Source organism: Ylistrum balloti, unplaced genomic scaffold, assembly GCF_031769215.1.
Source record: "Ylistrum balloti isolate Yb309-2 unplaced genomic scaffold, AGI_CSIRO_Ybal_v1 Utg370264, whole genome shotgun sequence".
NCBI classification, from domain to species: Eukaryota; Metazoa; Mollusca; class Bivalvia; order Pectinida; family Pectinidae; genus Ylistrum; species Ylistrum balloti.
Window position 1 is genome coordinate 274,786 of NW_026782207.1, and position 26,003 is coordinate 300,788.

General features: G+C 34.4%; 1 protein-coding gene across 1 annotated transcript; it reads right to left on the reverse strand.

The window, feature by feature from the left end:
• Window positions 1-31: 31 nt before the first annotated feature.
• LOC132552651 (probable hemoglobin and hemoglobin-haptoglobin-binding protein 3) lies at window positions 32-25,741 on the reverse strand. Its single transcript, XM_060216838.1, has 3 exons — window positions 25,705-25,741; window positions 22,176-22,455; window positions 32-317 (listed from the first exon to the last, which is right to left on the reverse strand). The coding sequence occupies exons 1-3, from the start codon at window positions 25,739-25,741 to the stop codon at window positions 32-34; spliced, it is 603 nt and encodes a 200-aa protein (XP_060072821.1).
• Between the last annotated feature and the right edge of the window lie 262 nt (window positions 25,742-26,003).

Genomic DNA, 26,003 nt, shown 5'->3' on the forward strand with positions numbered 1-26,003 from the left:
CCCAGACATCACTAATCCAGTGACCACTCACCTACACCTCACTAATCCAGTAACCACTCTCCGACACCTCACTAATCCAGTAACCACTCTCCCACACCTCACTAATCCAGTAACCACTCTCCCACACCTCACTAATCCAGTAACCACTCTCCCACACCTCATTAATCCAGTAACCACTCTCCCACACCTCACTAATCCAGTAACCACTCTCCCACACCTCACTAATCCAGTAACCACTCTCCCACACCTCACTAATCCAGTAACCACTCTTCCACACCTCACTAATCCAATAACCACTCTCCCAGACATCATTAATCCTGTAACCATTTTTCAAGACATCACTCACGTGGTTATTAACATTTCAGACACCAATAATATGGTAACATTTGTTCCAGACACCCTTTATCATACAACCAGTATTGCAATGAATACGTATCCCTTCAAATCATTTCTAGTGGTTTCTACTCTGTGAATGCTAGGAGTTATATTTGCGTTACATTGTTACGTAATGCCAAATGTAAACGACAGAAGGGTTACTATATGTAGGCATCAAGGAAATATTTACATACACGTAAACAAAGGCGAACTTTTGAATTAATCCAGTCATTTCATAGAGTATTAACAATGAAATAACATTATATAGCCTTAATATGATATCTTTAATTAAGTCGTAATTCCAGTTATCTACATCGAGACAATGCATTTTTTATGAAATTTTCACGTGCATTTTTCGTGGCACAAAAATTAGTGTATATCCTAAAAATCCGATAAAATTCTATCTTGTTGTTATCGCCAGTATATAAAAGGTTTAAATGAATTAGTGTTTTGTTCTTACGCTTTAGTTTAACTAGCGACAATAAGTACCGTATGATAATTAACTAATTACAAAGATGTAACTATTCTAAGGTACCTGTAAATCCAAAATGTCTCTTATCCTGTGTCTGTAACACCCTGATTATGACGCAGCTCAATTGTTTGATAAATATTTTGAAAGATAATTTTTGCTGACCAAGTTGGCTGCTTTCCATGTAATTTGACGTGTCTGTTTACCTACATCGGGTATACTGTATATCAGGTGTAACATACTCGTTACTAGTATCAAGGTATCCGATACCTAAATGTGTGTTTTCATTTGCATTTAAGTATATTTTTATGAACTATATACTTGTAGCATATTTACATTAATATAGATAACATGAAATATTTCTATCGTTTTATATAAAGATGCTTTATGTTAGATCAATTAATGTTTGGTAAACAAATCATAGTATTATACACTAATACGCATATAATTCAGAATATAAAGAAAATAGGAATTGAGTCAAATATCCTGGGATACATCAGTTTGTCAGAGATTTCTATTTAGATGGTTGTAACCAATCAGCGGTACGCATGCTGGGCTCCCTGACGTAGGTAACAGTCTGTAGTTTGGTCGGCCCCTCTATCGACAGCTCGTCATCCGCCAGCCTATCGCTACTTCAACTCACACACACACGCTGATCAACCGCGTCTGCGCATGAGCGAACAGGTTCTTTAGATGCTCTCTTGTATATGTTTCTATTGACTCTCTCACTTCCTATAGTTTCGTTACGATGTTACGTATGAGAGAAAAAAAACATGAATGAATGAACATGGTGTTATCTCATACCTGTAAAGCCAGCACGAGGTAGTGAAAAATCACGGTCACACTTGCCGTGTTTCTTTTCAAATCTTCTTTACAGGTTTTCATCAAAAAGAAATTTTTATTTAATGTTACACTCCACAATGAATGAACAAGCGTTTTTCCACTGGGATCTGATTCGGCCGACTCTCCAGCCTCAGGCCTTCGGTATGGGTGCATCATTACTCGATTTTAGGTAAGTACCTATGAACTCATTCTTAATGAAATGATAAACAATTTTTTTTATAAATAGTGCTTATCTCGTTCTTATATAATACATAACGAAGATAGTTCTAGGCGTAGGTAAGTTAACAGAGAATGTTATACATATTTAATAATATATAGGTGTATGTAAATAAAGCGGTATGATGTAGGTAATATCCCTTCTCGATAATAGTATGCACTGTCAATTCGTCAAATTATACCGTATTCATGGTTTTGTCACCCTCTGTCATTATTCTAGCAAAAATTACCATGACAGCACAGGATTACTACAGTACATATTTTACGCTAACGTTTAGGATTTGATTTCTGGATAATGTGAAATACCTATCCACAAGCATGTTGTTAATTATATGACCAAGTGGCATAAACCTGATTTAAAACTAAAAGACGTACGTACATAATTGATATATAGTTTATATCTCCACGTATTGACATCAGAGATATAACGTGCATTATATCATTTCATTTACATATGTAAACAAATATTTCTATAAGTAAGCCTTCATCATTTTCACCTTTACTTATATTCTTATCATTTTTTTATGCCTTTTGCGTTAAGTAAAACTCATATATAGCTGAAACACGTTGAATATTTGAAATGTTACGTCTTTGTTTCGAAAGCAACCGTGCAACGTTTATTTTTCAGTTGAAAACGATAATTTTACAAATGCAATTAGGTTAAATATAACTGAATTATATTACAAAAGTAAAACATATGTTGGCAAGTAACACTATCTATGGTCGCTCGACAACGTGTCAGTCTCGCGTTTTAGTACAGTTGGTAATCATGCATATCTCGAGCTAAAAAAAACTAAAATAGGAGTTTTAAGTCGACGCAATTAACACACCAATGAACACCCACATTGCAACAAAAAATTGAAAAATATTAAATATGGCATGACGAATAACCAACGTTCTAGGTTTGGCTCTTATTGTCATAATTTGAAAATAGAACGTATTTAAGAACCGGCATTTAATGAGGTGTTAGATTTAGGAAATAAGAAGATCACGCGATAATATGTAAATATAAAGCATGATGCTCAAGTACAATACTGTATTATACTGTAGTTCATAAAACATCAAAAACATGCATGATGCGTGCATGAAACTGAAAAAAAGAAAGAAAATATGTTAATTCAAGTGCAGTTTAATGGAAATTCGGTGACAATTGAACCCAGAATATATCCTTTTTAATGATAAGTACGTATTCGTAGACAATGTGACATAAGCATTAAAACATAACATGTTCTGGTAGTCTTAATGTTACTTTGGGAACGTGTCATCCATTGTTCATGTAATAAAAGTTTTATAATACAGTCATATATGTATCAAAGCAAGAGGTAACCTTGTGTAGTTATCATACCAAAAAGAGTCTAGTTTTTTTTAATATTCATGTTTGAATAATGTAGATTATAGAAATGTTCAGTTATTCGATATAAGTAATTCTGCTCAAACTTAATTAATGTTCAATATTGGTATGGTTGAAATGATAACATTGGTATTTTTCCTTTTGTTTCTTATAAGTAATGCAATGGTCAAATGAAATATATTCCAATATTCAATGTAACGACGAATCAAAATAGGTAGAAAGAAGTCGAGTATTATTATTATCATCATTTAAGAAAATAGAGGCTGAAAATCAAATTAAGAAACCAACCATGTTGCCTTTTCGTCTATTCAGGATTTGTCAGTATCAATGAAAAGTAAAGTCAGAGGTGCTTGGAATCCTATTAACAAACAATATAACAGAAATAACAAAAATATTTCACGAGACAATACAGAAATAAGGCAATTAATGAATTACCTGGTAAAACCTTAGTAATAATTACATTGTTGTTCTGAGTCAATATAATAAACTAAATTCAACAATAACATTGCATTGAGTCAATATCGTAAACGCAATTCATCAGTGTTTATTGCTGGTGTCATCCAAGGCAGTACACTGATGCTATAGGGCAAAATCTACCGGAACCAGGAGCAGAAAAAATGTCTTCTATACAAAAAACAGAAAACATGGCAGATAAATGAATTACTGAAAAGACAATTCGATTTACTTGACAAGTGACAAACCGCGACAGTCTATTTCACGTCTTCAGCAGTACCAGCTGCTGGAACTGACAGCACAACAAACATAGGAAAAACGGACAAATCCGTCCGACTAGGTACAGCTGATTACACATAGAGAATGTGTTAGTTGGCTCTTGTCTTTAAAAATAATTAAGAAAATATTCTCTTTTTATAACACGCGATTATCTTAGCTTATTACGACATTCATCAAATGGCTGTAGTTTATCTAAAAGTATCGTTTAGTTAACACAAAGCAGGTAAAATAATCTAACTACCTACCCGTTATTTTCAGCTGTGTAATTCAATTTGTGATCAAAATATTTATGTCGAGAAGAAATCAGAAAAAAAAACAAAACTAAACTTATAATTCTAAACGATTTCATCACTGTTTTATGCATTTTAGAAAACCTGCTAGGTAATGATATTAAGCAACATAAATTACAAAACAATAAGCTCCTGATTAGGTTAGTGACATGTATGACACTAATCCATTACACAAGAAGAAAGTTATAAGCACGCTAAATATGTGCACATTGTCAATCAGTGATGTGTATGATAGGCAAGGCAGATAACACAGAGAGTGACAGGAACGTTACTTCATCAATCTTAAGTTTTACGGAATATTTTAATAGTATGATCCCAACCCTGACAACTAGAATACAATGTGAAATACAGAGATTGTAAGCAAGTGGAAATAAATTATATGAATCTTCATAATTGACTCTTAGATTTTTAATTTTATTAAATGATAAACATTGATGGAAATGAAAGGCGTGGTCTTAAACTATGTTATCTATGTTGTTACAATAAACTTACATATTTTTTGTTTTTAACGACAAACCGTATAGGTAATATATAGATCTTACTGTCCGTACTTGGACAATCAGCCGAAAGTTTCTTTTTTTTTACCTTTCGCACTTATCATAATCCCGAGGATAACAGACTTTTTACATATGGTAAAGTTGTACATATTTATATATTTGAAATAAATTTCTCGGATTAATTCAAGCAGAACAACAACAACTATTAAAATGATTGGAGTGACCAATGAAAATAGACACCCAGCCGTTCACTCTCCATTTTTCCTATATCGTTATATACCCTAAGATAAATCATACGAGTTATTAATGAAATCTGATTAATTCAATATATTTCTATTCCTGGGGATATCTTGAGTATGACATTATTCATGGAACGATTTGACATTGCGGCACGTTCCTATTCTGACCATCCAACCATTAAAGTACCAGAAAATTGATTGCCAGTCATTCACATTCTTTATATGTGTTTTTTAAAGCATGAAATATCATATGTAAACTTACGCTTGAAAAATAAGATAATGTAGTTTAGAAAAGCTGTAAACCTTAAATAGCCTACAATAGTAAACGTTCACCGAAATCACCTCCATATCTTCTATTCATAATAACATGTGTACGTGAAGTATTTAAAAGGATAATTGTGAAAAACTGTAAATTATATTATTTTGAAGATTATGTGTAAATGACAAAAAAGCAGTAGGACAATCTTAAAGAATAACCTTCTAAAGTAGGCCTTGTTAATTTTTTCCTACTCTAAATTTCCATAGCTGTTGAGAAAATCTTTCTTGAGATAAATTGGTGAAACTTCAACACTTTTTTTTCTATCCCAATTACCACGAGCTGTTAATCTTAAGTGAAAAAAAGTAGAGCGGAAATTAAAACCCTATAAGACGTCTTAAGTGTGCCGCATTCAGTAACTATTTCAAACTATCCGTTAATTCCGTGTTTACAATGTCCCCTCCCTCCCCGTGACGAATTCAAAGTCAAATCTTGCCAGATTGCTCATTAATATGAATTATAAAGAAAACAGATTGAAGAAATACTTTTTGGATGTGTTCTAAAATTTGTCATTACTCAACATAGACTTATTTCATACCAAACACTTTAGAAAAAAATTGAACGAATTTTCTTTTTGTCTGGTTCATTACATATCTGCGAATGTATTCTCTTGGAAAGTAAGTCTTCAGAGGAAATAACTTCAATCACATCAGAAGCTGTTTAAAAATTCTTCAATACTAGATAACTTGCAGCACTATGTCATTCCTAAATCAAAATGTAATTCACAGCATACTAAGATTAGATTTCGCATTTTGAAGAAAAACATATGTAGGCATAATAAAATGTACTTCAAAAATTTCGGTATATACTAGTGTAAAATTTTCACTCAAACAAACTTCTTCTCTGTCAGTTGTTGTATTAACCAGTATTAACCACCTCAACTTGAATATGATTTTTCAAGAAAATTTTAACAAGACTCCAAATGTGAAAGTATGAAAAATAGTATTGGGTTTTGTTAATGCGTATTGCTTCAACGTAAAAGAAAACAGAATTGACAATCTTGTCTATCATATATGCATTGTTAACTTTTTCGAAATGTGAACGAATAATGGTTCAGTTATCATTCTATAAAGCACACATAATATAATGGCTGTAGTAGATACCTATCTATATATATATAATTATTAAGTCATACGTATAATTTTGAAATTCATGAGTACAATGTTCTTTCCCCAAATTGACAGAAATATATAACAATTATTACGTTTTACGACCAACATTTTGACACCGTCATATTTCACAGCTGATAGATAGAATTTCCTACCGGGTTTGAAGTTAATGAATACCTCACAAAGCAAGTAAACTAATTTAATCTTTAGCCTTCATGTTCTTCACTTAATCAACTTGATTTCAAATCAACGAAAGGAAATTCAACAAAGAATTCCATCACTTAATGATCATGAAAATCTATCACAAGAAAATCAGCATTTTAATGACAGGAGCGTTTTTTTCCTGTTGCTCTGTTAAATACTGTTATAGCCTAGTTTCTACAGAACTTGATCCATCGTTGTTGGGAGAGTCCTCTGTATTTGGTGGATAACTTCGGAATAATTGACCAATCTGATGCTGTAAATCAGAAATCGATGCCGATTTGAGCGAGAGGAACCGTTGATGGACTGGAGTAATTGATGTCTTTATTTCATTAGACTTGGCGTACAATTAACAACAAATGCAATCAACAGCAATTGCGGATATCTTGAAAAGTACATATTTTTTAGAAGTCTAGTCTAATCTACCTTATGAGAACTTGCCTTAAAACAGATATACGAAATTATAAAAATGGGACTATGTTATCGTATACTATTTATCAATGTGTACATATTTCGCACTTCTCCTTTTCAAAGTAGTTTTATTTTCTTTTCTCTTTTTTTTTCGATTTCCATTTTATGCAATCATACAGTTAGTTTATTAATTTTTTCCACGCTCTTCTTTTCAAGAAGTTGAATTTTAGTTCTCATACGATTTTTTTCATTTCATCGTATACAATTAATTAGTCCGTTTTTTAAAGTTGTTATGCTCCTTTTCAAAAGTAATTTGCTTTTGTCCACATTCTCATTTGGAATGTCATCAAATTTAATCCCAATAGTTTGTTAGCTTAATTAATTACAATATTTCTTCTATAGATGTCCCTGCTTCCATATATCACAGTGGTAACCATTACAATATATATTGCAATCTAACACCAATCCGTCCTTTCTGGGCATTTCAGGAAATCTATGTGTGGACTTATTACGTTCTTTCAGTACAGACAGTTACTGAAATACACTGTTATGTCTTATATTATGTAGTTAGACTTAGATTTACTCAGATCTGTTTATTATATATACTAAATTATTTTTCAATAAATACTGTAATTATAATAAAAATTCACTAAAATATAACAATATATCAACAGTCGAAAAATTAAATTCACCGAAAAATAAAAATAAATGAATAAATGAATAAAAAATCGATAACCAAACAAACACTAGAACAATCGGAATTATTTATCCCTCATATGTATTTATTCTCCTGGATTTTCGCGGATATATAGTATGGATTCACGTGTGTTTGATAATGATATCATATTTTTTCACTATAGAAAAAAAAAAAAAAAAAACTCGTTAACCATTTATCGCTGTGATCAATTCTTTATCTTTATTGAAATGTCTTTTTATCTTATTTACATCTGGAATCATTAAAAAAAATTGGGTAATTATTACCTGAGATGAAAATTGAAATGAAAATGACCTTATTTGTAGTTCAAAGAACTCTACAGGGAGTAAATATGTAATTACGGAAGGTAAGTGTTTGACATCATCATATTAACATAAGTCGGGGGCTTGTTGACTAAAGGTCACTTTTATAGATATAAATAAGACAGTGGTAGACGTGTTCTTTATTATCTACTGTTATTCTGACAAATGAGAAGATTAGTCCGTGATTTCACGGTTCACTACCACCGTAATTGGCACCTGTTGCGGGTGACACTATCATATAATTATGATGTATCATGATGTGTATATATGTATAAGTATGCCTTCGAGTTATAGGGGAAAAATTGGTTTTATTACTTACAGCATTTCAAATAAAGTCACAAAACATTTTCTTGGTTTATCAATATAATTTATATCTTTGTTATAATCCATAAAACTATAAGTTCGTTTTAATTTGTTTATATCAGGTACATGGGTGTTTAATGTTTTATGTTCGTAAAATCTCTCAATGTCAAAATAAACGTGTTTTAACGTAACAGAATTATGACATTATAATAAATTTAATTATTATGATTGATTGACTCTTATTATCATTTTTACATGTGAATTCCTTGATACACATGTTATAAGTTGATTATATTCACAGATGTATGGTCATAGGGCATGTGATTAAAGAAAATATTATCTATAAATTGAAGCCATTTCCTTCACAATTACATAATAATACAGATATATCAGTGACAGATCCCAGATATTATTCAATATTATTATCTTGCATTGCATTTGAAACCGGTCTTCACTTTGAAAGAAGGGGAAGAAAAACAACACAAACGAGGCATTCCGATATTAAGACGCTATCTTTGAACATTACATGCATATAAGCTCATCCGTGAAGCCATAATGTTCTACCACATCATCTTAAAGAAAAATGTATCTTTATTTAGAAATGTTCATAAGCTAAGCTTTATCACATCTTTCGGCAGCAGACATCTATCTCGTATTGTGATCAAGTTGAACAAAAGTCATCCTCTTGAATTTAGATAAAAAGAAACAATAAATTCATGCTTCAACACTGCCATTGAACTTTAACATTTTATTTATTTTAATTTGTATTCATATTTATAAGTGACAGTAACTTTGGTATCGTATGGTAGAGTTCGGACGATCATTATTAAAAAAAACAAAGTGTATGGTTTCGAGTCCTCCTTTCAGTCATTTTCTATCTACTCTTCATTGTCATGCTGTTTCAGCTATTTCATATTAGAATTTCTTTTATCCATCGGCATTAATAGAAGAATATGAGCTTAGTTAGGATGAACTAACTGAACTGCTGTAGGAGGAAGCTAACAGTCATCCGATATTTCAATACGGTTACCACCATAATATCATTGGTAAATAAGTATTTCATTGTTTCTCATTTATGGCTGGGGGTTTCGCTGTTCTCATGGGCACATCAACAGAGCAAAAGGCAGCTATCCTTTTGGATCACCTGGTCTTAATCTGCTTTTGTTCTTCTATGATCTCCGTGAAATTCTTTCTTTTATTCATAGTTATTCTTCATTTTGTTGATTTGTGTTAGGTTGAATCAAGATTTTGTCGACGTGCCGCATTTTTCCCTCTTATCCGCAAACTTTTAACAGCTGTAAGTCGTATGCCTCTGATTAAGTGCATCATTCTTCTATGAATAATATACTCATGTAGATTTCAAAATGAAACATAAATTATTTGATAATGAGAATAGATTAAAATTCTTTTTCTGGTTTGATATTATCTTGATAAAAATCAACCGACATCGACATACAGCTTTAAATAATGAAGTTTTATGTTCTTAAATTCCACAATTTTAACATAAATAGATATGCTGTGTCATTGTTGATTGTTGTCTATAATTGTTAGACTTGATATAATTACGTATGAGTGAGGATGTTCGTGACTGAGGTCATTAGGTACAGTAACTACCTGCCGTCTCGCAGTACCATCATATGATCATTGTATTCAGTTTGAGTGTGAATTACGACTCCATGCGATAAAATTTGTTTTTGCTTTTTCTGTACATTACAATTGCTAATGTATATCTTTATACAAAAATGAAATTATTGATCACAAAATCAAAATCGTATTTTAGCAAAAACTGTTATGTTGATATGTGGTTAAAGGAGTATAACCTGTACACCTATTTTCTGTTACAGGTCTAACGTCCCACTAAACCTTGATTTCTATTATTCTAACGATATTAAAGTAATCTTAATATTTGAGTTTCATATACCAATTTAACATACGATACCTTTACCGATGATATTAGATGTATATTTCGATTCAACTGTAATTGTTATATGGGGACTGAAAACAAACAGCAGAGAAGAATATCGTTTGTTTAAGGTGTTTTGTATATATCCTATCACCGATTCACTTTCACGACGTGTTTTCTTTACATATAGTGCTATATTTTCTCTACAATGGATGAGTTCATCGAGTTCGTTCTTTATAACGAGTTAGATTTGCTGTCGTCTGTATAACGGATCATTTTTATCATAATTATGATTTTAAAACTATTTCAACTTCCATCACAACAGACAGTCCCATAGACACTACAACGTCAGACAATACTCCTTATATAACCACTACAGAGAAAACTTCTACGGCATGGTATATTTTTACTTTAGCGATATGTTTTTATATATTTAATTTATAATATATATTCTATTATTTTAACGGGACTTGCATCTTGACTCGTACTGACAAAAAATGACAACTTATTTAACTATCCGCGGTGTTGCATTACCTCCTTTTTATTGAACACGACCACACACTTTCTTACATATGACAGCATATCCCTTGTTAACAGCGGATGAGATATTGTACAATTTGTCTTTATGTCCCTTTGTTTTGAGAATGACTCTTATCACTCATATAGGGCCCTTCTTCGTGTAATGACAATTGCCTTCAGCGTAACAAAAATCGTTGTATATACCTAGTTAAATTATTGTTTTCCGTTCTTCTTTTCCGTCCTGTTATGTTTTTACAGATAATTCGCTAGTCAGAACCTGTCCTGATTACTAGGGTTTGTTTTGGTTGAAGTTTGCTGTTGAGGGTTACTATTAGTGAGCAAAGATTTCCTACTATAATTGTATACCCTGAAATCTATTATATCCCTGCTATATCACGGATCTGATATCATTGCACTGCTACAGAATTGTTTACAAATACGAGATGTTACCAAATTTTAAAAATCACTACATTTATTGTATAATTGGGTTATGACCTCCTCATTTATCAGTATCTCAACAAGGATTTTGGTTTGTTTTGGTTTTGTTAAGTCGCTTGATAGATTTCAAGGCTTTGGGTACTTACAAGTCCTCAAAGACAAAAACAGAAGCATAATGCAATTTTTATATTTTAGCTATACTTTAATTAAGTAAAAAATCGTATTGAAGTATTCTGTTCACTGTTGTGTATCTTCAGTGACCCGTTGTTGGGTTACAAAGATAATTTGTCTTTAAAAACCTATGTTTCCTTTTTATGCCGACATTTTGTCACTTACTGCCGATAAAAACAAAACGTTTTTGTAACTTTAAGATCTGATGTTTTAACTATTTATGTTCGTAACATTCAGACTATTTCTATGTCTGACAATTATTACGCCTCACACTGTGACTATTTCTATATCTGACAATCATTACGCCTTACACTGTGACTATTGCTATATCTGACAATCATTACGCCTTACACTGTGACTATTTCTATATCTGACAATTATTTCGCCTTACACTGTGACTATTTCTATATCTGACAATTATTACGCCTCACACTGTGACTATTTCTATATCTGACAATCATTACGCCTTTCACTGTGAATATTTCTATGTCTGACAATTATTACGCCTCACACTGACTATTGCTATATCTGACAATCATTACGCCTTACACTGTGACTCTTTCTATATCTGACAATTATTACGCCTAACACTGTGACTGTGTCTATATCTGACAATTATTACGCCTTACACTGTGACTGTGTCTATATCTGATAATAATTACGCCTTACATTGTGACTATTTCTATATCAGATATTTTTTTCTTATCTAAACATCTACTATGTTCATCTCATATATATATACATATTTATGGATCTTACTCTTTAAATCATATTCATGCCGAGCTCTTTAACTTGATTATGTTGAAATGTGACATTGTAATTCTTTATTGATCGAACAGGTATTTTTTCCCGTTGATGTTATTTCTTCAATAATCCTTATTTCTAGCTCCAACATGATATTTCATCGAAATGTGTCCTGGATGGCAATCAAATTGACAAGCCACTCAAGCAATTTACTTGCTCGCAATACGGATTATTGTTAATTATAAATTTCAATTTATTTATTTATTTCAATCTAAATTAATTTATTTCTTCATTTATAAAAGTCAATTAAATTGCCATTAGAAGTTACAGTTGAATTGCAGCAATGGTTAAAAAAAGTACAAACTGACCGACGATTCTACTACACTAGAAATGTGATGTCCCCCTCATCTCGATCTACTGTAGTTATATTGGAAATGTCTCTCAAAATTAAAAGTATAAAGTATCTGCAACATCTAATTTATACTTTGTCACAATGTGTTATCGCTGAGGGGATATGATATACTTTGTCGATGTGTTTTAACCAATGTTTCGCTCTGACGTAATATTATACAATGACGTGTTTGTGACTTGGTACATAGTTTTGTATTAGTTTTGCAGTAATAACTTTTGGGAAGCACTTTACTGCAAAGTTTAAGTCGGGTCTATGACATTTTAATTACACTCGCACTTCAGTATCTGGAACTCGGCGGAACTATGGGAAAACTTTGAGATAACCGAGTATTCAATTTAAGTGAGTTCGAAGTTTTCTGTAAAATTCATTCGAGTTCGAAATAACGAGGTTTCACCGTGTTGTACCATACTTACACTTCGGTAAGATGAGTCGTACCAGGAATACTGTGGTGTCCAGTATCATTTTAGTACCGTTACTGGGGTTGATATCTTCCTCCTCCTCTGATAACTCAAGTCCGTATCACACATTTGTTGTTTCTGGTGGTGATAAACATGGATACGAGCTGATGGAAAGCGACCGAATCTGTTTAATTACTTTTACAAGATACGTGTGATCGCACTGTTTTGGTAACGAGGACATCGGGTTTGGCGATGATTCTTCCTGAAGGATGTAAACAGCAGGATGTAAATGTTATACAATTACATTCATTTGTCATTATTATCAGAAATGGTAGAAAAAAATAATGAAATTCTATTCCAATTATCGACATTTTCCTTATGGAAAAACCATTCTGTTGTAAAGTCCGAGGTTGAGGAGGGGGAGGGGTGGGGTTCATAGATTTCGATAAGTGTAAATCTATTTGATGATTTGGGCGAATTGTTCACAAACGCGAATTCTCGTTCAACGGTTTCATAATATTACTACATGTTGTGAAATTTTTGAGATTTGCCGCGCATATCCGTCCTTGAAAACCAGACGTAATATGAGGGATATGCTGTCATATGTTAGTAAGTGTGTGGTCATGTTCAATAAAAAGGATGTAATACAACACCGCGGATAGTTATATAAGTTGTCTTACCCCTAAGACATAATAGGACTCTTTATAAGTGCGAAACTGATCAGCTCATCTAGAGTGTTTATCTGTTAACGGGGCTTCTGGTGGGTATCTGATGACGCGCCTGGTCCAAAGTCTCGACAAGACTAAGTACAGGGAATCAGAAAGGCAGAGAATAATGAACAGAAAAAGAGGAGAAAAACCATGTGTGGGGAACGGAGTAGAATTCGACCCTAACGGTAGATAGGACGGTACCGTATCTTCTTATGTAAATGGGCGGCGGATAAAGGAGAGAGTGGATGAAAATCTAACGAATTGAAATGTTGGATCAAATTTAACGTTTTATATGGGCAGATAATCCGTAGTTCCTATCATATTACAGATTAATACTTCAAGTTATCATATTTTCCAGTTTTTTTTCCGTGTCAGTCAGAGAAAGCGTGCTGTCGTCTGTTATGGAAGATGTAATCTGAGGTAGTCACGTGTATAAAGAGGGAGAAGGTGCATAATCTGTAGTCACGTGTGACAATTGATCTGATGTAGAGACTGCAATACAAAGAGGGGTAGAGTGACCGTACATGTTATAGTCACAGTACATAGAGGGGTGATCTTATATAGTCACAGTACATAGAGGGGTGATCTTATATAGTCACAGTACATAGAGGGGTGATCTTATATAGTCACAGTACATAGAGGGGATGGGTGATCTTATATAGTCACAGTACATAGAGGGGTGATCTTATATAGTCACAGTACATAGAGGGGTGATCTTATATAGTCACAGTACATAGAGGGGATGGGTGATCTTATATAGTCACAGTACATAGATCTTATATAGAGAGGGCTGATCTTATATAGTCACAGTACATAGAGGGGTGATCTTATATAGTCACAGTACATAGAGGGGTGATCTTATATAGTCACAGTACATAGAGGGGAGGGTGATCTTATATAGTCACAGTACATAGAGGGGTGATCTTATATAGTCACAGTACATGGAGGAGAGGGATGATCTTATATAGTCACAGTACATAGAGGGGTGATCTTATATAGTCACAGTACATAGAGGGGTGATCTTATATAGTCACAGTACATAGAGGGGTGATCTTATATAGTCACAGTACATAGAGGGAGGGGTGATCTTATATATTCACAGTACATAGAGGGGTGATCTTATATAGTCACAGTACATAGAGGGGTGATCTTATATAGTCACACTACATAGAGGGGTGATCTTATATAGTCACAGTACATAGAGGAGAGGGGTGATCTTATATAGTCACAGTACATAGAGGGGTGATCTTATATAGTCACAGTACATAGAGGGGTGATCTTATATAGTCACAGTACATAGAGGGGTGATCTTATATAGTCACAGTACATAGAGGAGGGGTGATCTTATATAGTCACAGTACATAGAGGGGTGATCTTATATAGTCACAGTACATAGAGGGGTGATCTTATATAGTCACAGTACATATAGGGGAGAACTTATATAGTCACAGTACATAGAGGGGTGATCTTATATAGTCACAGTACTTATATAGTCAGAGAGGGATGATCTTATATAGTCACAGTACATAGAGGAGAGGGGTGATCTTATATAGTCACAGTACATAGAGGGGATGGGTGATCTTATATAGTCACAGTACATAGAGTATCTTATATAGTCACAGTACATAGAGGGGTGATCTTATATAGTCACAGTACATAGAGGGGTGATCTTATATAGTCACAGTACATAGACGGTAGGGGTGATCTTATATAGTCACAGTACATAGAGGGGAGGGGTGATCTTATATAGTCACAGTACATGGAGGGGAGGGGTGATCTTATATAGTCACAGTACATAGAGGGGTGATCTTATATAGTCACAGTACATAGAGGGGTGATCTTATATAGTCACAGTACATAGAGGGGTGATTTTATATAGTCACAGTACATAGAGGTGATCTTATATAGTCACAGTACATAGAGGGTAGGGGTGATCTTATATAGTCACAGTACATAGAGGGGTGATCTTATATAGTCACAGTACATAGAGGGGTGATCTTATATAGTCACAGTACATGGAGGGGAGGGGTGATCTTATATAGTCACAGTACATAGAGGGGAGGGGTGATCTTATATAGTCACAGTACATAGAGGGGTGATCTTATATAGTCACAGTACATAGAGGGGTGATCTTATATAGTCACAGTACATAGAGGGGTGATCTTATATAGTCACAGTACATAGAGGGGTGATCTTATATATTCACAGTACAGGGGTGATCTTATATAGTCACAGTACATAGATGATCTTATATAGTCACAGTACATAGAGTGGTGATCTTATATAGTCACAGTACATAGAGGGGTGATCTTATATAGTCACAGTACATAGAGGGGAGGGGTGATCTTATATAGTCACAGTACATAGAGGGGTGATCTTATATAGTCACAGTACATAGAGGGGAGGGGTGATCTTATATAGTCACAGTACATAGAGGGGTGGAGGGGTGATCTTATATAGTCACAGTACATAGAGGGGTGATCTTATATAGTCACAGTACATAGAGGAGAGGGGTGATCTAATATAGTCACAGTACATGGAGGGGTGATCTTATATAGTCACAGTACATAGAGGGGTGATCTTATATAGTCACAGTACATAGAGGGGTGATCTTATATAGTCACAGTACATAGAGAGGGTGATCTTATATAGTCACAGTACATAGAGGAGAGGGGTGATCTTATATAGTCACAGTACATAGAGGGGTGATCTTATATAGTCACAGTACATAGAGGGGAGGGGTGATCTTATATAGTCACAGTACATAGAGGGGTGATCTTATATAGTCACAGTACATAGAGGGGTGATCTTATATAGTCACAGTACATAGAGGGGAGGGGTGATCTTATATAGTCACAGTACATAGAGGGGAGGGGTGATCTTATATAGTCACAGTACATAGAGGGGTGATCTTATATAGTCACAGTACATAGAGGGGTGATCTTATATAGTCACAGTACATAGAGGGGTGATCTTATATAGTCACAGTACATGGAGGGGAGGGGTGATCTTATATAGTCACAGTACATAGAGGGGTGATCTTATATAGTCACAGTACATAGAGGAGAGGGGTGATCTTATATAGTCACAGTACATAGAGGGGTGATCTTATATAGTTACAGTACATAAAGGGGTGATCTTATATAGTCACAGTACATAGAGGAGAGGGGTGATCTTATATAGTCACAGTACATAGAGGGGAGGGGTGATCTTATATAGTCACAGTACATAGAGGGGAGGGGTGATCTTATATAGTCACAGTACATAGAGGGGTGATCTTATATAGTCACAGTACATATAGTCACAGTACATAGAGGGGTGATCTTATATAGTCACAGTACATAGAGGGGTGATCTTATATAGTCACAGTACATAGAGGGGTGATCTTATATAGTCACAGTACATAGAGGGGTATCTTATATAGTCACAGTACATAGAGGGGTGATCTTATATAGTCACAGTACATAGAGATCTTATATAGAGAGGGGTGATCTTATATAGTCACAGTACATAGAGGGGTGATCTTATATAGTCACAGTACATAGAGGGGTGATCTTATATAGTCACAGTACATAGAGGGGTGATCTTATATAGTCACAGTACATAGAGGGGTGATCTTATATAGTCACAGTACATAGAGGGGTGATCTTATATAGTCACAGTACATAGAGGGGTGATCTTATATAGTCACAGTACATAGAGGGGTGATCTTATATAGTCACAGTACATAGAGGGGTGATCTTATATAGTCACAGTACATAGAGGGGTGATCTTATATAGTCACAGTACATAGAGGGTTGATCTTATATAGTTACGTTACATAGAGGGGTGATCTTATATAGTCACAGTACATAGAGGAGAGGGGTGATCTTATATAGTCACAGTACATAGAGGGGTGATCTTATATAGTCACAGTACATAGAGGGGTGATCTTATATAGTCACAGTACATAGAGGGGTGATCTTATATAGTCACAGTACATAGAGGGGTGATCTTATATAGTCACAGTACATAGAGGGGAGGGGTGATCTTATATAGTCACAGTACATAGAGGGGTGATCTTATATAGTCACAGTACATAGAGGGGTGATCTTATATAGTCACAGTACATAGAGGGGTGATCTTAAATAGTCACAGTACATATATAGTCACAGTACATATGGAGGGGTGATCTTATATAGTCACAGTACTTAGAGGGGTGATCTTATATAGTCACAGTACATAGAGGGGTGATCTTATATAGTCACAGTACATAGAGGGGTGATCTTATATAGTCACAGTACATAGAGGAGAGGGGTGATCTTATATAGTCACAGTACATAGAGGGGTGATCTTATATAGTCACAGTACATAGAGGGGAGGGTGATCTTATATAATCACAGTACATAGAGGAGAGGGGTGATCTTATATAGTCACAGTACATAGAGGGTAGGGGTGATCTTATATAGTCACAGTACATAGAGGGGTGATCTTATATAGTCACAGTACATAGAGGGGTGATCTTATATAGTCACAGTACATAGAGGGGTGATCTTATATAGTTACAGTAGTCACAGTACCTATAGGGGTGATCTTATATAGTCACAGTACATAGAGGGGTGATCTTATATAGTCACAGTACATAGAGGGGAGGGGTGATCTTATATAGTCACAGTACATAGAGGGGTGATCTTATATAGTCACAGTACATAGAGGAGAGGGATGATCTTATATAGTCACAGTACATAGAGGGGTGATCTTATATAGTCACAGTACATAGAGGGGTGATCTTATATAGTCACAGTACATAGAGGGGTGATCTTATATAGTCACAGTACATAGAGGGGTGATCTTATATAGTCACAGTACATAGAGGGGAGGGGTGATCTTATATAGTCACAGTACATAGAGGAGAGGGGTGATCTTATATAGTCACAGTACATAGAGGGGTGATCTTATATAGTCACAGTACATAGAGGGGTGATCTTATATAGTCACAGTACAAAGAGGGGAGGGGTGATCTTATATAGTCACAGTACATAGAGGGGTGATCTTATATAGTCACAGTACATAGAGGAGAGGGATGATCTTATATAGTCACAGTACATAGAGGGATGATCTTATATAGTCACAGTACATAGAGGGATGATCTTATATAGTCACAGTACATAGAGGGGTGATCTTATATAGTCACAGTACATAGAGGGGAGGGGTGATCTTATATAGTCACAGTACATAGAGGGAGGGGTGATCTTATATAATCACAGTACATAGAGGAGAGGGATGATCTTATATAGTCACAGTACATAGAGGGATGATCTTATATAGTCACAGTACATAGAGGGGTGATCTTATATAATCACAGTACATAGAGGAGAGGGGTGATCTTATATAGTCACAGTACATAGAGGGGTGATCTTATATAGTCACAGTACATAGAGGGGTGATCTTATATAGTCACAGTACATAGATGGTAGGGGTGATCTTATATAGTCACAGTACATAGAGGGGTGATCTTATATAGTCACAGTACATAGAGGGGTGATCTTATATAGTCACAGTACATAGAGGGGTGATCTTATATAGTCACAGTACATAGAGGGATGATCTTATATAGTCACAGTACATAGTAAAGTTAAATATTATATAGAATATGGTGGTTATCGGAGTTGTAAGAGTACAGGAGGATTACCTTAACTAATATAGTAGAAGTTAATAATTATATAGAATATGATGAAGTTATCCGAGTTATACTCGTTAGTCCAGTACAGTAGTCTCCAGTTAGTTCACGGGGTTTATTCGAGCCGTACTCGTCACAGTTCGGTATTATCCGCGGATTTATCCGGATTTTACTCATCACAGTTGAATATTACTTATGAAATAAGTGACTTAAGTAGCCCTTCAGGTCATTTAAGTAATATATATATATTATATTAACGTACGGTGTATTTAAAATTAATTTTAAAAAACACGATTATTATAAATCAGTGCAAACCCGTCAAACTGTATACCTATATTTTATTATGTATCCATCTGGAAACGGTCTGAAATAAATGTACAACAGAGTTCAAAAATTTGCATAAATATACATTAATGTTTACAGGAATGTTTTTAATTTACTACGAAACGTCTCGTTATGCAGCTGCAGAGAACATTACACACTGTAAAAATTCAATATTTATACATCGTTTTATAAACACGGTAAAAACCATTTTATATGCAATGTGTTTGGACAATTTGTTAGTTCTCTTGCTTTATTGCGAGTAAAAAAGGGAAATGCACAATCTAATATTTAAATGTTATGAACAACGATACAGTATTTCAAACGTTCGTCTGCCATCATGGTTTATAGACGCCAAAGAAAATATCTCATCCATTCTATAAAGATTAATTTTTATTTGGAATCTGTCCAAATTTTCATAAAAGTATATTCTAAAATTGGATATATCTTATCAAAAATATAATTTCCAAATTGAAACGTGATACATGCATCTTTGTGTGGATCGTCAATCATATTGAGGGGTTGGTTAAAAGAAGGGTGGGGATAATATATCTCGCTCGTAAATTCTACACCTAGCAATATCCAAAGAAAAGTTGCAACTGTAACAAGAATCTATTTTTCATTTTTTGTAATGCGAATAGCGATTTTTAAAAAAAAATAATTTATAGAAAACTGTGATATTTCAAATATCAAGAATTTTGTAGTAAATCTCATTTTGTGCCTATCTGTTCTACGATATTCACTGAAATCAGAACGAAATAATTTCAACACTTATTTTGTGGTTAACGGGTATACAATCTGTCAAGTGCTGCCTCAATGTCTTGAACATTCTTTTTTTCTAATATTCGGCTAACGCTGAGATTTTATAAGCATATTTGCACACCTGTTTTGAGATTGAAAGTTGATCAATTTAAAGTATGAACTGGCAAATACTAGATAGAAATTGTACATTTCCAAGATTTTGTCAAACTCACGTTTTGACTTCTTCTTGTATTAAGATGTTGAAACTTAAAATTTCAGAAAGGAACCTGTATTATAATCCCGATTACAACTTAATTGCTACCCTATCGCGAAACTGAAATGTTTGACACATATCTCGCCATTTTCTTTTTGTCTCACAATTTGTAATTAGCACTATAAACAGAAACAAATTACGTTTTTTTTTGTTTTGTTTTGTTTTTGTTTTTTGTTTTTTTGTTTGTTTGTTATTGTTTTATTTTACATATTTCTTAATTTTGTTTAGATAATAATAAAATGCTCGCGGTATTTGAAAAAAAAAACAACAACGAAAATCACAGAAAACCTTTTGAATATGAATCAAATGTACATTTGTACTAACATGACTATTTTGTGTTACATAACTTTATAGGAAAATAAAGTTCAAACGAACATCCTCTTCCCTCGTCAGTAATTAAAACCTTATAGGACTTATCTACATGCAAGGGGCGTCCAACTTAAAATTGTCACTTTTTAGTGTTATTTATGTCCTGATTTATGATGTCAGATCGAAATCCGCCAAAATATCTAGTTATATTTATAGATCATATTCTGATTTAATTGATCTAAACCAGGTCAAGTTTAAAGTACATACTAACTAGATAAATACATATGAATTATCATAATATTTTGTTAGGTGAATGTGCTTTTAATATAAAAGGTTACAAAATGTCGACTTGTACTTTTATTGAATGCAATGAAACAGAACGTTATGCAATAAATCGTGAACCCACGGACAGGTCGAGGGAGGAGTGGAGGAGCTAACAATAGCTGTGGTCTTATATATGGCGGAGCAGGTCGATGTTCGTGCTCAGTAACCACTAAAACACATCTGGAGAGACAAACGATGATCGATCTTGTCCAAAGTTATTTATGGCTAAAGGAAAAGAAATAAAATCTACGTAATTACTTATTACCAATAGGCGGTAAATATGCATACTGATCTATAGGGTACATTGTGGTCTGTCGGACAGGGTTACGAGGTATAAGTTTGTAACTTGTGATTCAGAAACATGGTGACATGTTTTTAATCAACAGAATGGATGCAAAGTCCGCTTTAGTTCCGGGTTTTCTACATTTAAATGAGCCAGGAAATAGAGAACAGTAAATTTCTTGAGAAAGGAGAACTAGTTTCCTGAAAATCGTTCCATGCCCACTCAGGGTCATTTGATTGGTCGCTTGACTGGTTTGTTGGTTGGGTGATTGGTCGGTCGGTTGGTAGGCTCATCGGTCGGTTGGTGGGTCGATTGTTTGTTTGGTTACTTGGTTTGGTTGATGGTTGGTCGGACGGTCAGTTGCTTGCTTGGTTACTTGGTTTGATGTTTGGTCGGTCGGTGAATTGGTTTCTTTGTTCGATGGTTGGTCGGTTGGTTGCTTGGTTACTTTGTTTGATGGTTGGTCGGTTGGTTGCTTGGTTGCTTGGTTACTTGGTTTGATGTATGGTTGCTTTGTTACTTGGTTACTTGGTATAGTGTTTGGTCGGTTGGTTGCTTTGTTACTCGGTTTAATGTTTGGTCGGTTGGTTGCTTGGTTACTTGGTTTGATGGTTGGTTGCTTGGTTACTTGGTTCGATGTTTGGTCGGTCGGTGGATTGGTTACTTTGTTTGATGTTTGGTCGGTTGGTTGCTTGGTTACTTGGTTTGATGGTTGGTCGGTTGGTTGCTTGGTTACTTGGTTCGATGGTTGGTCGGTCGGTGGATTGGTTACTTGGTTTGATTGTTGGTCGGTCGGTGGATTGGTTACTTGGTTTGATGGTTGGTCGGTCGGTGGATTGGTTACTTGGTTTGATGGTTGGTCGGTCGGTTGGCTTACGGGCTTATGACACACAAGTTATTTCCATTTACGAAAGCCGTCAATTTCTTGCATACATTTGTGGTCACAACTACCTGTGTTATTAATGGTAATGACAAGATATGATATGTTATACACATATTTGAAACTTAATATAAAGAAAGTGTTATGACTTGTGTAAAGAAATTAAATGATGATTGTCCCATCGCTCTTCCAACCCCCTCCCGTTGAAACTTCTTACTCCGCAACATTCAAGCATTTTCTTCCTTGCCCTTCCGTACTCTATAACACCAGAAATTAAATCCTCTCTGTTAATTTAACACTCGATACGTATATCTGTAATTTAATGGACTTCGTTTTTATCCGATCGTTTGATATCAGGATTGAAATGCTGATATATAATCTGATAATTATGTAAGTATTTATATAGACATATATATATATATATATATATACTAGATCGTAAAGAGATCTAGATCTAAATGGAACAGGTAATTCAGATACATATTTCAATACCATCTATCAACTCATAAATAACAGCAAATTTACCTGTACCAAATACATTTGTATTAAAGTTTAGAGTTTCAGATGAAATGTATTATAATTTATGTATTTTTTGGAATAGTTCAAGTGCATATTCGGTTTCACGTATAGTTTACAGTCATTAAGTGCATCACATTGAAGAATTTCCATGCACCAAGGTGTACCTGAAGCTGTCGACGTATTCTACAGTACAACTTTGTCTAGGGATCAAAGTATATGGTTTAAGCATTAAACTAAATCATGAAAGAATTGCTCAATTTGTTTAAAAAGTGAAAGGAAGAGGTCTTGTTATGCTTAATAACTTCAAGTTAATCGTAAGTTATGTTTTATTTCGTTGATCAACCTTTCAAACCACGTGAAACAGATATCAACTTTCATATTTTTTTTTCATTTAAAACATATTTTGTCGGTGGGAATGGGCGCAAGTTTTCGAACATAAAGTTGGACAAAATACACATTGATAAGACGAGACAATATGTTTAAATATCAAATCAATAGAATCAAATATAGAAAAGTGAAAAACAATTCACAAATATTTCTATGGTTTAGTGGAAATAAGAAAATTAGCGATTGATAAACAGACTGAACAAATCTACTGTGATAGGAAAGCTTGATCACGGACCATTGTGAAATTTCAGATATCAGAATAAAACAAGCTATAACAGTCTTCTTCAAAAAAGAAATTATTTGTTTATTTCAACACATTAAAAACTTGGCTGGAAAAAATATCTGAAGATATGACCTGTACAAATATAATGTAAAATGATAGCATTGGATTATATGAAACATGAAATATGAATTGTTTCCACCTCGCGTGCTACTCTAAATGTAACATATTACGTGTACCTAGATGAATCGTAGAACTCACGTAGCCTTTTCTGTTTGACCTTACGTGACCCGACCCAATGACCTCGACATTGAGTGACTCCCGCTCGCTACCGATTACATCATTTCATGTCTAGAGTTTCGCAGTGTTGTAATCTTTGTATTTGATAACATGTCGGGTCCCATCATGACGTCACCAACAAATAGTTTCACTAGAACAGATTGGAGTTCTTTATCGTAATTTAAATGATGATAATAACATAAAACAAACAAACAAGTCAATAAGAATGGGTTGACCCGGAGGGTAAAGGGTTGAATCTGCCTGCAATAGTTCAACATATATCTCCTGTCAAAATTACACAATCCACGGTATCGCGTTACAAAATTTATGGCTGAAGTTACAGGCATTCGGGTGTAGTATACAGAGCTATCATCGATGTGTGTCTTTTCATTTGACACTATTCAGGATTTTTTTGGAAATACTTTGAATAGAATTTGACTTTAATCAGTCCCTGGATTGATGCACTTGAACAGCATATTGAATGTAATGAGCGGATATGACCGAATTTATACAACCGGAATTTCCAGTTTCTGCGAGATATTTAACTTTAATTTATGCCTCAAAGAACCATTACACAAGTTAAGTAAGAAAAACACGTTTTCCTGATAGAAATAGTGCAGAGGGGTGAGAATTGGTAAGAATATTTAAGTAAATTAATGTTAAATGTCCCGAGATAATCTCCTTTATCTTCCCAAATATGATCCAGGAAGTTTACCGTCACAGCTCTCACACAGATCTGCATTTTTAATTCAATATTGCGAAATGTACATCTCAACCTAACTTTCAGCCTTTGGTTGTGTCTTGGCATATGTTATCCCAAATCTCGCATTACCTTCAGTAATTGTTTTGTGTTGTCCATTTGATTTCAATTCCTTACTGTAAAAATTGTCGATCTTCCTCTCACAGACAAGAAGTTCAGAAACCTAGCAGTACATTCCACCTTGTAGTGACATTGTCCTTTCTGTTAAATGACAAGTGACTCGCTATCTGGAACTATATCTCGATAATACATTTTTTCCGTGCTGCGGTCACCTTGACTTCCCATCGTCTGTCCCTTTCATTCTGATTTAACTATAATCATCATTATGAGTTGTCCATTAAAACCATTGACCTGTCCTTGAAAAACGAAAATATGTAAATGGAATATATATATTTTTATGTACTTTAGCCTTGAAGCATTGGTCCCTGACCTGGACGTGGATGGACAGATACATTCTTAAACGTTAAGTAGTATTGATAAAAAGTTCATGATTAATCAAACCCGGTTTCATTCATGGTAGCCTGACAGTTTTTGAGTCAAACACACGCACTCGCCCTTCAAATAGAGGACCGCCACAATCGTTACCGAAATTGTGACCTTATCATGTCAACTGTTTCACCTAGCATAACCCGACCGAGTGACCCCGACCTGAAGCAACCCCTATTGCGTGTCCCGACAGTGAACGACCTCAGACATTGGGTTTGTATGCGAATGAAAGGTCCAGAACTGTTTTTTTAAACGTATATAGGTCATGCTTAATATCCGAATTCTATTTTGTTTGTGGAAAATTCGTCAAATATGGAGCCTGATATCAGAGGTATGGGTCTTGTGCTGGGTTTCAGCTCCAATGTTATATAACAACACTCATCCTAAAATCTCAGCTATTACAAGGACTTCATCAACGATGGAGAATATGTTACACTTTTATTGAAATTATTAAAACATAAAAGTTTAAATGCTTGAAGTGCACCATAAATTGCCACGCGCAGTACAATTATAAACACAATACGTGTTTACAGAAGTCTTCACTTCGACCAACCTGAGAGTTAAAACATTAATTGTATACATGTTTGTGGACTTCTACCTGCGTCTCCAGATACTATCTTTATTTGTCGCGGCATATCATTGTATTACAGCCACAGATTACACTATCTGTAAACGTGATCTGCTATCTACACGACACACACACGCTGTAAAAAAAACACACAACGAATCTAAGTCAAGGTCTATAATAATGCGACAATCACACGTCTATTTATAGTGTTAAGTTTTTCGGACAAAACGGGAGACTAAATCTCGTTAAAGCTTGTCTTATGTTTTGATATGTATAATCTTTAGAGTGAAATGTACAGTCTATGTTATACACGTGTGTTTATTACAGTT